The 16,206-nt window shown below is 41.6% G+C and overlaps 2 protein-coding genes across 6 annotated transcripts in view; one reads left to right on the forward strand and one right to left on the reverse strand.

The window, feature by feature from the left end:
• The window catches only part of FARP1 (FERM, ARH/RhoGEF and pleckstrin domain protein 1), a 309,946-nt gene that overhangs the window by 277,126 nt on the left and 16,614 nt on the right, over window positions 1–16,206 (reverse strand). The gene's annotated exons all lie outside the window — the stretch shown is intronic.
• LOC308244029 (large ribosomal subunit protein eL43-like) lies at window positions 13,939–15,410 on the forward strand (the record flags this gene model as incomplete). Its single annotated transcript, XM_080660118.1, has 3 exons — window positions 13,939–13,946; window positions 14,841–15,033; window positions 15,270–15,410. The coding sequence occupies 3 exons, from the start codon at window positions 13,939–13,941 to the stop codon at window positions 15,408–15,410; spliced, it is 342 nt and encodes a 113-aa protein (XP_080516244.1).

The following is a 16,206-nucleotide window of genomic DNA, read 5'->3' on the forward strand; positions in this document are numbered from 1 at the left end:
ACATGTACTTTATTTGATAAAATATCCATTAAAAATTAGAAGGACAGTGTCCTTTCTTATTAGTTACTTATATGGGCAAATTTCTCCAGCTTTCTCATTTTTCTCATCAACTTAAAATACCTACTTATATTCAATGATTTTCCTTAAAATGGCAAAAAGAAATTTTTTAGAGATTATTATTTCTATAAGTAGAATAAAAACGATGTTATTTTACTGGTTTTGATGAAAATGGAATAAAGTCCATTGTGGTCATCCATAGATTATAAGCAGGTTATATTCCAAATATTTACTCCCATATTAATATTTGGAACCTAAAATGCATTATCCACAGCTATGGTGGAGGGGTTCTCAAGCCAGCCTTTGGCAGCCCATTTCAGCATAATGAAGCTTATAGGATGAACAAGATCTAACTACTACTTATAGTTTCAGTTCTATTAAAAAGTATATTCTGTGGTCCAATACTCACTTCACCTGTTCCAAAGACTCCTACGTTTGCTCCACAAAGGGCAGGGTACAATCTTCTTTGAATATTGATTTATAATGAAAGTATCACTTAAAAGAGAAAAAGGGAATTTTTCACTTTTACTGTTTATTAAGGTGATACAGAGGTACAACGTAGAAAGAGAATTAATCTTATTCATAAATCAATGCAAAATAACGTTACAGAAAGGAGACCGTTGTAAAATAGTTTTAAAAGAAAATAACGAAGAAGTGGAGATTACTTTAATCTCACTACCACTGCAGACATCTAGGCATTGCTAAGCAATACTTCTTTTGCAGGTCAGCTCAAAAAGAGAAAAGCTAATGTAAAGGCTATTATAGACAAGGTCAAGAAAACCAAAGGGACAGGAACAAGAGGGAATGACACAAGGTAACAGGCAGAAGACAGCGAGAGAGGGCAAATCTTAGTCACTAAACACAGACATTTCTAGTAAAGGAAATACTGCACAATATGAAGAGAGAAAACTTAAATGAGAAAGAAAGAAATAATTAAGCTTTTCAATAAGAATCACCCCCAAGGCTTCTGTTAACTGACATCACAAATCTCTGCTCTTGTTCCTAAATTTCTGATAATACACTACTACCTTTGAAATGTTTTCCGGGGAACTGAAAATAAAGATTTAAAATATATTTATTATACAGGCCTCAACCTAGTTTTTACATTAAAAATTCAACTATGCCCAACTTGAGAAGTTTTTGTAATGTGCATGGCAATATTAAGTACACAATCTGTGTATTGAATACGTATTTAATTTTAATGTATTTGGTTTGGGAATTTCCATTCCTATGATTTACATAATCTGCCTAACTAGTTTATCATTTATCCAAATTCTTGTCCGTACTGCTCATTACAATAGTAGGTGTCTTAGCAGAATCTTATTCTCACGGGATCAAACACTGTCTACCTGTAACAATGACCAAAGTGTGGCTAAATAAATAAATAAATAAACAGGCATCCTCTGTGAACTTGGTCTAAAGCAGCCAACCGTAATCCAGGCCGACATTAAACATTTACTTAGGAAAATATTAAAAAGGCCTTAAGTATAATTTAAATGCTTTTCTTGTATTGTTTCATGATTACAAAAGGAAAACACACAGAGAACTCATTTCTGACCATCACAACCTTAAGAGGCCTGCCTCAGCTGCCCATTCTACTTCAAACTCCTCAGAGGACAGGAGTCATGCCTCCTGCTCAGCTCTTACTCCTCGTTCGCAAGCACATGTCCATCAGCCAGCACCCAGCAGGCTCCCCCGCCCTGGGCCACGCTCTGAAAACATAATGGTAAGTGACCTGGAACACACAAGAGGTGAAGAGAAAGTATTCTGTCTACTGCCCACACGCAGGGAAGCTGTGAAGCCAACGCAAGTCTGATAGGACGCGAAGGTCGTGTGCTGGTGCTGGTAACCTCTGTAAGTCATATCAGTTTGCAGCCACCCTGGAGTTTCAACTCAGCTCAAAAAGAGAAAAGCAATGAGGCCCGTGCTTTCCCCACCACATATAAGGTCAATGTCAATTGAAGGGTCAGAATGACCCCACTAGGTGGATCTTGCCTACCCAGAACAAGCGCTCCTGTTCAAGACTCCTGTCAACCGCTCAGGGGCTCAGCCCTAGGAAGGGCGGGGCGGGGCGGGGCGGGGGGGTCCTCCAAAGTGCAGTAACTGTAGCCAGCTCAGCTCTCACTGTCCTCCCAGCCACAGAGAGGCCCACATCAGACCAAGCAAATTCGGGCAGTTCAGGAAGTAGTCAAGGCATGAACCCTTAAGCTATCTCCACCCTCACCTTTGTACCTTGAAACTACATTCATTCAACAAGTATTTATTGGGGCTTCTTTCTTACAGGAGCTGTTCTAGATGTTCAGGCAAGAGCTGTGAACAAAATAAGAGTCCCGCCGAAACCGGTTTGGCTCAGTGGATAGAGCATCGGCCTGTGGACTGAGGGGTCCCGGGTTCGATTCCGGTCGGGGGCATGTGCCTTGGTTGCGGGCACGTCCCCAGTGGGGGGTGTGCAGGAGGCAGCTGATCAATGTTTCTCTCTCATCGATGTTTCTGGCTCTCTGTCCCTCTCCCTTCCTCTCTGTAAAATATCAATAAAATATATTAAAAAAATAAATAAATAAGAGTCCCTAGTCCAGGCAGCATGTCTCAGTGGTTGAGCGTTGACCTATGAACCAGGAGGTCAAGGTTCGATTCCCAGTCTGGCACATGCCTGTGTTGTGGGCTCCATCCCCAGTGTAGGGTGTGCAGGAGGCAGCCAATCAATGATTCTTCCTCATCATTGATGTTTCTATCTCTCTCTCCCTCTCCCTTCCTTTCTGAAATCAATAAAAACATATTTTTTAAAAGAGTCCCTGCCCTAACGGGTATGCATGGGTACTGCCAAAATGTGGAAGATGGGACAGCCTCACTAGGAGAGGCAACACACCCAGAGCATGACCAGCTGCCATGTTCAAGTTGGTAATACTGCCAGCTCACATTCAGCAGAGCACACACTGCGCCCACTGGAAGAAACATTAGAGCTGGGAGATACCACATGTGAACAATTTTCTTCTCAGGACTTTTGTTTTTATTTTCCTTAAGCCACAACTAAGTCTTAATGATTTGAATGACTCCATAGACAATGTTCACCATATAAATGTCACATAACAGAATGATATAAATAAAGGTAAAAAAGGTGATAGACAAAAATTAAAAATCTGGTCATGGACATTACATCAATAAGAGTAAAATGGGAATAAGAGCACTAACTTTCCATTTCATCATCAGACCTCCCCACTAGAGGGCTTTTGCAAATACAGTCTTCACTCCACATGGTAATCCATACACCTGCCCAGATTAAAATGTTTCAACTCAAAAAATAAATAAATAAATAAATAAACAAACAAACAAATAAATAAAATAAAATGTTCCAACTCAACTATAACTGTGGTCTCTCCTACTGAACTGCCTCTCATAGCTCTCCATTACCGACAAAACTGAATAAATTATTTCGCCTGCCTGACATTCAAGGTCCCTCCCTTAGGGTGACCCAAGCTCACCTTCCCAGACTTTACTCATCTCTCCTCAGGACACAGAGCCCCATTTTCCTACCTCTGCTGGGACCATCCTTCTCCAAATCCCCACCTGGCAACATTTTGCTCCTTTATCAAAGACGCCCTCAAGTGCCACATCCTCTATGAAATTTCTCTTCTTCCTCTCCATTTTAGTGCTCAGAGCATATTGCATTTCTCTTCTGGAACTTATCACATTATGCCTGATGTTATGATGATATCTTTACATTTAATTGAGCTATCACATCACACTCTAGGCATCCAAATATATGATGTGCTAAAAGAACACCATCACAAAAGAGAAAGCTCATAGAAAGACATACTATCTGCATGGGAAGGAATACAATCAACAAGAATGCAGCCATTTTGGAAAGTTATATTAATTTCCAGGTCAAAAAAAATGATGAATGAACTGTACAAAATGATGATGATAATACCTCAGAAAATAAACAAAGATTTACCATATGATCCAACAATTCCACTCCTGGGTATATATCCAAAAGTGAAAGCAGGGATTTGAACAGAGAGTTGAACACCCATGTTCATAGAAGCATTAATCCCAATAGCCAAAAGGCAGAAGCAACCTAAGTGTCCATCAGTAGATGAGATGAACAAAAGGTACATACACACTATGAAATGTTATTCAGTCTTAAGAAACAAAGAAAATTGACACATACTACACCATCGATAAACTGTGCCAGACACAGACCAATATTGTTATGATTCCTCTTATATAAAGTACTAGAAGAGGCAAATTCACTGAAACATAAAGTCAACTGGATGGCCAGTGGCTGGGAAAAGTGTAATGGAGTGTTGCTGTTTAACAGATACAGAGTTTCAGTTCCAGAAGATGAAAAAGTTCTGGAAATGGTTGGAGGTGATGGCTGTACAACAATGTAAATGTATTTAATGCCACTGAACCATAAACTTAAAAACTGTTAAAATGGCAAATTTTATGCTATTATATTTTACTGCCACAACAAAAGATGAATGAAAAAATGTCAGAGGGTCAAAATCATCTGGAATGTATTAAAAGGGTTAAGTAGCCCTAACCAGTTTGGCTCAGTGGATAGAGCGTCAGCCTGCAGACTGAAGGGTCCCAGGTTCGATTCCGGTCAAGGGCATGTGCCTTGGTTGCAGGCACATCCCCAGTATGGGGTGTGTTAGAGGCAGCTGATCGATGTTTCTCTCCCATCAATGTTTCTAACTCTCTACCCCTCTCCTTTCCTCTCTTTAAAAAAATCAATAAAATCCTATCTAATAAAGAGGGAATATGCTAAGTGACCATCACTCCGTCACAAAGATGGCTGCACCCACAGCTGAGGCCAAGTTCCCATAAGGAGCCTTAACGAGCAATCAGCAGGGACCTGAGGCTACGCCCTCCCCCGCCCCCGTGGGACTTGACAGGGGACCTCAGGCCGCACCCCACACCCCGGCACCAGGCCGGGGGACCTCAGACCGCACCCCCCTGCCTGGCTGGGCTTGACAGGGGACCTCAAGCTGTGCCCCCACCCAGTGGGGCTTGACGGGGGACCTCAAGGTGCACCCCCAGTGCTGGGTCGGGGGAACTAAGGCCGCACCCCCACCCAGCGGGGCTTGACGGGGGACCTGAGGCTGCGCCCCCCTCCCAGTGCTGGGCTGGGGGACCTGAGGCTGTGCCCCCACACCTGGCAGGGCTTGACAGGGGACCTCAGGCTGTGTCCCCCACCTGGTGGGGCTTGATAGAGGACCTCAAGAAATGTCCTCTGTCCTGGTCTGGGCTGCGGGACCTCAGGCCATGCCCCCATCCTGGCACCGGGCCAGGGGACCTGAGGCTATGCCCCCTGCCCAGCAGGGCTTGACAAGGGTGAGACTGGCCTGGTCTGGATCTAGCCCAATGCGGGTGGCCGGCTGGGTCTGGGTCTCACGTGATTTTGAGGTGCATGTGGGTGAGCGGGGACTTGACCCTGGGTCCTGTGGTGTGTCCCAGACTCTGACAGGAGGAAAGTTTTCATATACATTTTACTAATTTTCTTTCATCTCTGACACTTCTATTATAGAGAAAGGGCAAATAGCAATAATAAATTATTTCCTCTAATTAATCCCCTTTTAATGTGCACGAATTTCGTGCACTGGATCACTAGTGTGTGTGTGTGTGTGTGTGTGTGTGTGTGTGTGTGTGTGTATTTTTTTAAAGGGTTAAGGAATATATGCCACTTTTCAGGAATGGTGTCCATCCATTCCAAATGCCAAGAAATTATGTAACAAGGAGCAGAGTACTTGATCACTTCCCCAAGACTTCTAGGGGTATTCTGATCATGTGGAACCTTAAACAGAAAAGCAAGGCACCCCAAAATGAAGTTCCAGAGCAAACAGCACCTGGACCAACCTAGTTAACCCTAAATGCCTGAATACTTTCTTTACTTACTTGTTGAGAGTTCTTTCCATGCTTGTGTCATTCAACGATACCTAGGGAATTTGAAGGAAAAAAAAACCAAAGCACTCAAATATCAAGATACATTCTGAATCTACCTTTATTATCAGAGAAGACAAAGAAAGGTATCCAAAGTAATTTGGTCTTCATAAGATCTTATAAGACAACATGCTATAGCTTGGATTAATACCTTTCTACATATGACAAGTAAAAGTTTGTTTCTAGCCTTTGTGTATATGTATGTATGTCTATGTATTTCTGTCTGAAGGAAGAAAAAAAGGAGAGGGAAACAGCCTTTGTGAAAATAAAATAAAATTTTTCAGTCAGCAAACCTATAAAAAAAGAGGGAGAGTTCTTTCCAGTGGTATGCTAGAGCCAGTTTGTATCAGCTCATAAGAGCAACTTTTCAGCCAGTTGTTAAGTACATTATTTACAACTATATTATATAAAGTTACACTTAAATGCCCAGCCAGAGTGGCTCAGTGGTTGAACATTGACCTATGAACCAGAAGGTCACAGTTCGATTCCAGGTCAGGACACATGCCAGGACTGCGGGCTCGATCCCCAGTGGGGGGTATACAGGAGGCAGCCAATCAATGATTCTCTCATAATCTCTCTCTCTCTCCCTCTTCCTTCCTCTCTGAAACCAATAAAAATATATTAAAGACACACTTAAAATATACTTAAAACAAAGGTAATAAATACTCAAATGATATTACTTCCTAATTATTTTCCTACATTTCTACTATGATCTTGAGATTACTCTGCCTACTGCATCTGAACAGTGACAGTATTACAGAACAATGTGCTACTGCACACCCCTTCCTGTGTTCGATGACGTCACATTTGGCCAACGGTGGAAATATTTACACCATGGAAATCAGTGAACCAATGGACCAGAGTGTTGTTTTGTTTTTCAAGAGAACTTGTTGTTAAACTGGTTCTTCCCCATTCAAAGTAACTCATCAATAAAATAATGTACCTTCCAAAAAATAGTCATAAGCTTCAAGGTGACCAACCATTACTATGAACCCAAAACATAAAAATGAATTTTATTTCAATCCACAAGTAGGGTAACTGAAACAATCTTTAGAAAGGGGAGTTTCTCACAAATTCTTAGAGATTACTGAGATACCCTAAAGGACACAGAGCCTACTACCGCTGCGTAGCGTCACCACAGGAGTAGAATGGATTTTAGAAATCGGGAAATGGCATTTTGGGATTATTTTTCCTTCCAATGTTTTTTAATGCAGTCATACATTTATAAAAAGCAAAAAGAGGATCATATTACACATACAATTTACTAAACTTCTTTTCAATTTTAATACAGTGTCAATAATTTTCCAATTATTAAATAATCTCCCTCACCCTAATTATAGCATGCTAGAGGGCCGGTGCACAAATTCCTGCACAGGTGGGGTCCGGCCGGCCCACCCTAATCAGGGCCAATTGGGCTAGGCCGGTCTGGCAGTGGGGAGGGGAAGAAGGAGGTTGGCAGCCCCGCCCCACCCCCATTGAGGTGGGGGGGCCGAAAGGGGGCAGGGCAAGCCAGGGGAGGGGCCACAGGTGGTTGGCCCGCCCCCTGGTCAAACTCCCATTGAACTCCCAGTAGAGGGGAAAATTTGCATATTAGCCTTTTATTATATAGGATAACTGTAAAATAACATATTAAAATACTTGCTAAAGCTGAAGGAAGATAATTCTCAAGGTAAAAGAAATTACGGAACTGGTAAAAGGACAGTGGAGGCAATAAATATAAGTAGATGTTTCACAATCCTCTCTACCCTGGCCTTTTGACCCTCAACATATCTCACACATCAGTTTTTTTAGCATACAGCTCAGCCTCGTTCAAATATGAGTAATCATGCAACAGGAACACAGGCAAGAAGCAGATAGTAATACACATCATGAAAATAATCAATAGGACTGGCTACATAACAAAAATGTAGGTTCCTTGTTCAAAAATTATTAAGAATTTCAAAGCCGTGACAGCAGAGCAGTGTGTGGGTGCACAGGTCACACACCCATGAAGCCGGCCATGAAAAGCAACAAAGGAAACAGACTATGAGTTCACACAAAAACAGCTCTCCATTGTCTGAAAAATATTAAAGATAAAATTGTCTCTCATGACTCAGATATTAGACTTGAAGTTTCTAAGAATTGATTATCATCCATATAAGAGATTTATTTTCTTTATTGATTAAGGTATTACATATGTGTCCTTATTCCCCATTCCCCCCTTACCCCCCCACTCATGCCTTCACCCCTCTGGTGTCTGTGTCTATTGGTTAGGCTTATATGCATGCATACAAGTCCTTTGGTTGATCTTTCCCCCTTACCCCCACCCTCCCCTACCTTCCCTCTGAGGTTTGACAGTCTGATCGCTGCTTCTCTGTCTCTGGATCTGTTTTTGTTCATCAGTTTATGTTGTTCATTATATTCTACAAATGAGTGAGATCATGTGATATTTATCTTTCTCTGCCTGGCTTATTTCACTTAGCATAATGCTCTCCAGTTCCATCCATGCTGTTGCAAATGGTAAGAATTCCTTCTTTTTTACAGCAGCATAGTATTCCATTGTGTAGATGTACCACAGGTTTTTAATCCACTCATCTGCTGATGGGCACTTAGGCTGTTTCCAAATCTTAGCTATTGTAAATAGTGCTGCTATGAACATAGGGGTGCATATATCCTTTCTGATTGGTGTTTCTAGTTTCCTGGGATATATTCCTAGAAGTGGGATTACTGGTTCAAATGGGAGTTCCATTTTTAGTTTTTTGAGGAAACTCCATACTGTTCTCCACAGTGGCCGCACCAGTCTGCATTCCCACCAGCATTGGACGAGGGTTCCTTTTTCTCTGCATCCTCGCCAGCACTTGTTGATTTGTTGATGATAGCTATTCTGACAGATATGAGATGGTACCTCATTGTCGTTTTGATTTGCATCTCTCGGATGATTAGTGACTTTGAGCATATTTTCATATGTCTCTTGGCCTTCCTTATGTCTTCTTTCGAAAAGTATCTATTTAGGTCCGTTGCCCATTTTTTGATTGGGTTGTTTATCTTCCTTTTGTTAAGTTGTATAAGTTCCCTGTAAATGTTGGAGATTAAACCCCTATCAGTGATAACATTGGTAAATATGTTCTCCCATGCAGTGGGTTTTCTTGTTTTGTTGATGGTTTCTTTTGCTGTGCAGAAGCTTTTTATTTTGACGTAGTCCCATTTGCTTATTTTCTCTTTAGTTTCCACTGCCCTACGAGCTGTATCGGTGAAGATATTGCTTTGGCATATGTCTGAGATTTTGCTGCCAGTGCATTCCTCTAATATTTTTATGATTTCCCGTCTTTCGTTTAAGTCCTTTATCCATTTTGAGTTTATTTTTGTGTATGGTGTAAGTTTGTGGTCTAGTTTCATGTTTTTGCATGTATCTGTCCAATTTTCCCAACACCATTTATTGAAGAGACTGTCTTGACTCCATTGTATGTTCTTGCCTCCTTTGTCAAATATTAATTGAGCATAGTGGTTTGGGTCGATTTCTGGGTTCTCTATTCTATTCCATTGGTCTATATGTCTGTTCTTGTGCTAGTACCAGGCTGTTTTGAGAACAGTGGCTTTGTAATACAGCTTGATATCTGGTATTGAGATCCCTCCTACTTTGTTCTTCTTTCTCAGGATTGCTGCAGCTATTCGGGGTCTTTTTTTATTCCAGATGAATTTTTGGAGAGTTTGTTCTAGGTCTGTGAAATATGCTATTGGTATTTTAATGGGGAATGCATTGAATCTATACATTGCTTTGGGTAGTATGGACATTTTAATGATATTGATTCTACCAATCCATGAACATGGTGTGTTCTTCCATCTGTTTATGTCTTCCTCTATCTCTTTTTTCAGTGTCCTGTAGTTTTCTGAGTACAGGTCTTTTACCTCCTTAGTTAAGTTTATTCCTAGGTATTCATATAAGAGATTTTAAATGGACTAAAAGGGCTAAAGAAGTGGATTAGAAAAAATTACAGAATGGAAGTAATACAACTACAACAATAAAATATAGAGTAAGCACTTGAACACACAAACAAACCTAAGGAAATTACTCAAAATTAAATGGGCAGAAACAAAGATACATAAATGATTACAAGAACAGATACTAGATTTGGAAGACAAAGGAGATGTAACACAGCAACGATAGTTCTTGAAAAGTGAATTCTTAATATGTGCAAAAAATATTAAAAGAGCTAATAGAGGAAAACTTTCCGATGTAAAGACAGCCTTGAATCTACAGACATAAAACCACCCATGCCCAGACAGGCTGATAAAGCTCAAATTCCAAAAGAATGAACGAATCCTATAGGCACATCCCATGAAAACAGCCAGTCATGTGTGAGAGAGAAAAAGCATTGCCCTGGCCTCAGCCTCCTCCTCCAGAAATACCCAACGCTAACAAAGAATGGAGAGAAATGTCTGAAAATCCAAAAGCAAGAAAATGTAACCCAAGACTTGCTACTCAGCCAAAAGGTCCTTTAGCTACAAAGGCAAAAAACAGCCATTCCGAAGCAGTTAGCAGTTCAGGAAACACAGTTCCCACAGGACTTAAATCTGACGATGAAATCCAGCCAAACTAGAATGAATCAAAATTTTAGAAAGTCAGAAATGGCAAAACCATGGTAAAAAGTACTAAATCCATTAAAAAAAAAAAAAGACTAGTAAAAGAGCTATGGGGATTGTGGTATTAGAATAGAATATAAATGCTATAATCCTCTCCATTGTAAAATTCATAATTGATAAAAATTGGGAACTGGCGGGAAAAGAGATGGTATAAGGTCAGTGCTAATTTTTTTTTCCTTTTAAATGAGTCAGTATGTCTCCATTTGAAACAAGTAGTTTATGAGAAATTATTCCAATCACAACCTTTTTTCTGTTTTCTTATAAATTAAGCTACTAAAAGATATCTTCAATCTTCCTCCTGGCAAAGAAGTCAGCAATTCTTTCCATCTCACTTCAATTTCTTTTTCTTTGCTTTAATTAAAGTCAATTTTATTTTATACTTTTAAGCAAAATAACATGTATGGTAAGATTCCATCCATCCTTCTGACTTTACCTATAGCAAACTCTAGATGGAATTCACAAAACATTAACATTAGAATTTCTGAGGAGTCAAAAGCTCTATGTGGATTTTCAACTGTGCAGGGGGTTGGCACCCCCAACCTCTGTGTAGTTGAAGAGTCAATTGTATTTCTAAATGGTGAGTGAGTGATTTAATTTCTTCTTTCTTTTTTTTCTGTAATAAGAATGTATTGCTCAACTGGTGTGGCTCAGTGGTTGAGTGTCGACCCACGAACTAGGAGGTCACAGTTGGATTCCAGCACATGCAAGGGGCAACCAATGCATGGTTACCTCTCACATCAATGTTTCTCTCTCTTTGTGTCCCACTCCCTTCCTCTCTCTCTAAAAATCAATTTAAAAATTTTTAAAAAGAATGTATCATTTCCCCCCAAATAAATTACTTTTTAACAACAACAAGGAAAATCCTATCATTACTACCTGAAAAAGGAATTTTACTAGTTTTGCTCTTCTCCATTCCCACCCATGCCCATCAGCCCAGTTTCCAGTCAGGGGCATGGTGGTGGGTGAAGGCACAGTAACCAGGCTGGGGTCAAAACACGGCTCTACTGATTACCAGCTTTGTGACTATGCACATGTTGCTTGACCTCTCTGTGCCTCAGTTTCCTCATATATAATAGCACATACCTCTCAGTGTTGTTTTGAGAAAACAATACCAGGGTGAACAAAAGTAGAATTACAGTTGTGAGTATGTAAAGCACAGAGCTTATTCATGTATTATTATTTTTAAACCTACTTTTGCCCCACCCTGTATATATAAAGTGCTTAGAACCATGTGTGCCATATATACGGTATGTGCTCTCAAAGTGTTGGCTCTTATTATGCAAGGAGGGAAAGTGGCAGTGGGGTAGGAGACAGGCAGGGAGTTCAAGTGTCCCAAGCAGTGAGTCATTTCACAGACTTTCTCTAAGAAAGGCCTTGGCCAAAGCTAACACTGTGCTGCTCCTATGCAATGAGTCACTGCTCCCCACCCCCCGCCGTTCCTGTCAGTCCTGTCAAAGGGTTGTTTTATTCGCTTCTCAAGCCTTCCAAAAACATTTGGAATCTGCACAAAAGAAGAAATATGAAACTTTCAGGCAGCGATAAGAAGTTCTAAGCTTCAGCCCCAGGGTTTTCTTTGCAACTCCGGCTGGAGTGTCTGTCACAACACTCAGGTGTGTTTCAGAACTCCCGAGGCCATGGGGGACCCAGCTACATCTCAGGAGCTCCAGCTGGTGCTCCAAGACATCAGCCCTTGAAAACATCCCAGATACACACAAAAACAATATATATGTTGTCCCACTTTAAAATAACAGAGTAAGTCTCACTGATTCTTTGCAAAGTGAAAGCAGAAGGGCAATCCCTGCACAGCATTGCAGCTATTGGGTAACTTGGCTTAACAGTGCACAGTGGGTCAACGAGTTAACACTGTGGTCCATTTCCTGTCAGTTTTCACTGTGTACTGTTACTACCTGAGATACACATTCCGGAGTTGGAAAGAAGAAAGCCAGGACTCTGGTGGAATCCATACACCCCTCGCAGCTGAGTCCTTCCCATCACTACACCAAGATCACAGCTGTGGCAGATCCCTGGCTTCTGCTTAAACAATTGCGAATAGGGATGAGAACACTCTCCTTTGAGTGTAGTCTGTCACAGCAAACTGGAGGAAAGTGAACAATGCATCCTGGGGACTGTGGTCACCAACACTTTATTCCCTCTGAATTGGGGTCCATTTCAGGTCTCTCACCACATCACACCCCCACCGCCATCCTTGGTCAAAGAGCCCATCTGCCAGGCTGCAGTTAACACTAAACAACTAGCCCAACCGTGGTTCGAGTCTCCCCCCCGCCCCCCCCCCCTCCCCGTCATGGTTCAATTACCCATCAGGGCACATGCCCTGGTTTTGGGCTCGATCCCCAGTAGGGGGCGTGCAAGAGGCAGCCAATCAATGATTCTCATCATTGATGTTTCTATCTCTCCCTCTTCTTTGAAATCAATTAAAAATATATTTTTTTAAAATGAAACAACTAACTCTACTTTCCTTTTGTTCACTGAAGGCACAGGTAGTGACTGGTCAATAAGTCCTCTGATCAGCATGAGGGTGCCTGTTATCACACCCAGGTGACAAAAATCTGGCCAAGCCAAACACTTGAAAGTTTTCCTGGATTTGCAGGAACTTATTGATGCCCCACCCCCTCCCAGGACTACTTCCAGCAATCTGTGACTGAGGGACTCTTGTATAGGCTTTCAGAAATCCTGCAAGTACCTCACAGGCCTGCATTCCCATGTTGCAAACCCCTTAAGAATCCAAAGACTCCAAGTTGAGAGACAAAAACCTAGAGTACATGAAAATCAAAACGTGAAGAAATTTTACCCAGGATGATTGATATCCTGAAATACACAAAACTCCTCCTCTAAGGAATTTTCATAAGTACCACCTGAAATTTAAGCAAACCATGGAACAATTTGCCATTGACTATTTACTTATGCCAAATGCCCATAAAATCCCCCTCCTGCTTTGCAAGGGCAGAAAGCAAGAACAAATTACCTATTTAGACCTGAGATTTCCCGGCTTAGCACAAGGCAGGAGACTAAAATGCAATGCAATGCAATGATGCTGAAGTTGAAAGAGCTGATTGAGTGAATTGGGTTTTGTTTTTTTTTTGTTGTTGTTGGTTTTTTTTTTTTACATGCATATCCAACATTAGAGCTAACATGTCAGAATGACAGGCATCCTTAACTGCTTTTATTTATGAAGCAACCAGAATGCAGATTTTCCCACTAATCTACTGCACTTTTTCACACTGTGATTATGCAGCACTACGAATGCATCTTTTTGGCACAATTTGTCTGCCTGCCTTCGCTATTGGGTGGCTGTCGGTGATGCCGCTGTAATAATAAATACAATAGAATGAATCTGTGTTCCCTCACTCTGTCTTTCAGAAATGTGCTGAATTATCCCATATTCTCACTGGGCCCTAAACCCTCCACCCTATCTGATTTTGCACAGATGTTCAAGAAGAAATGTTGTTTTCTTTAAGTGAATGTCAAGGGCCTGGTAAAGTACGGTACAAAAAAACGCCAAAGTCAGCACTGTGTTGAAAAGCTGATTATTAGCTCACTTCCTTCTCTCTCCGGTTTCTCCACTTCCAAAAAAGTGAACATGGAAACTATCACACTAGCCCAAGGTCTTTAAATAACCAGGAAGTAGGCAGGTTATAGGTAGTTTTTCTCTGTTCCTTTATTCTGAACTTTAAGAAGCTCTTAGTACTGTGGGTATTTGAAGGGTGCTTTGCTAGAGGCAGCCCTGTGGCTCTCATTCTTTTGGCTACAATCCCTGGGGAGGGGAGGTCATGGGGAAATTCCGAGGGGGTCACATAAGCACTTAGTGACACTGGTAAAGTAGCCTGAGACCAGTCCCATCTCCTGTACCAACCCCCATGACACCCTATTTTCAGAGCCTTGCTTATTTGCCAGTTTTCCCCTCCTTCCCATCACTTCCTCCCCATGGCCACCAAGCACTCCCTAAGCAGCCAAAATTAAACGTACAGCCTGGTGTCTGCTGGATTCCTCCTCAGAACCGCCTCATTCATGGCTAACCAGAACTAGAATTCCCAGACTTGTTCCCATCCCACCCCGCAGAACAGCTCCGAGGAGAGGAAGCACAGCAGGATTTCCAAATTCCAAGTTGTCAGAGACATCTTCCCTTTGTTCCATCCAGCAGAGAACTGCTAAACCGAAGTGAGGTTGATAAGCATCCACAGAGTGAAAAATCTGTGGTCAAGAGATGTATTAAAAGAAAAAGAAAAAACAGCTCTCGGCATCCAACCTCGTTCACGGCGACATGAACGCACCAAGCAGGTGGGAATTGTCGGTAAATACGGGACCCGTTATGGCACCTCCCTCAGGAAAATGGTGAAGAAAATTGAAATCAGCCAGCACGCCAAGTACATTTGCTCCTTCTGTGGCAAAACCAAGATAAAGAGGCGAGCCCTAACTGGTTTGGATCAGTGGATAGAGCATTGGCCTGTGGACTGAAGGGTTCCAGGTTCGATTCCGGTCAAGGGCATGTACCTTGGTTGCAGGCACATCTCCAGTAGGGGGTGTGCAGGAGGCAGCTGATCGATGTTTCTCTCTCATCGATGTTTCTAACTCTCTATCCCTCTCCCTTCCTCTCTGCAAAAATCAATAAAATATATATATTTTTTAAAAAGATGAAGAGGCAAGCTGTGGGGATCTGGCACTGTGGTTCCTGCATGGAAACAGTCGCTGGTGGTGCCTGGACCTACAACCTCACTTCTGCCGTCAAAGTAAAGTCAGCCATCAGAAGACTGAAGGAATTGAAAGACCAGTAGAAGCTCCACAGTTTGAAACACTGCGAGCCTATAATAAGTGGGGTAATTTATATAACAAAAAAACAAACACAGAACACACCTCTCAGACAAACTGTATTTAATTTTCTGTGCGATAGTGAGAAAGACAAGATGGAAAAATGTGAATGAGTGAGCGTGCAGATACATGCAGAGGTACAGGTATGTTTAACAGCAAACCTATCATATAACAAATCATATGTATTCTCTTCGACTAATCCATAAATACTGGACTGAATGTGCACCCTTAGAAAAGGAAAATTTTCAGTAAGTTTTTAACAATTTAGGTCTGGCATTATTACTGCTCCTACAGTAATTTTTTTTTTTTTATCATCTTCTACTGGACCTTGGCAAAAAAAAGTGAACTTTCAGTTGAACATGGCAGATAAGTCACATGCCTTCATCACTTCTCCCTCCAAAAATCCTACCAAAATGACGAAACCTAACTTTTTAAAGGAACAAAACAATATATAGCAGCAGAGACAAGAGCAGACAAGACATTTAACTGACTACTTGGACGATGAGAAGCAGAGAGAAGGAAGTGATGATTTATATCCTAAAGGATGTTCAGAGGGGTTCCAACAAATAGGCCAGTTCCCACCCCTGTCCTTGGGAGGCTCCTGCTGAAGGGAAGGGTGAGGAGTGGGGCGGAACAGAGGATGCAAATCAGATACAAAGGGATGGACCTGGGGGCCCCTGCTCCCCTCCCCATCTGCCCCAATTGCCAATAAAGAGGTTTATTATCCAAAGAAGTTGAGGGATAGGACTGAATATCCAAGAG

This window comes from Plecotus auritus (genome assembly GCF_963455305.1).
Source record: "Plecotus auritus genome assembly, chromosome: 3".
Classification (NCBI taxonomy): Eukaryota; Metazoa; Chordata; class Mammalia; order Chiroptera; family Vespertilionidae; genus Plecotus; species Plecotus auritus.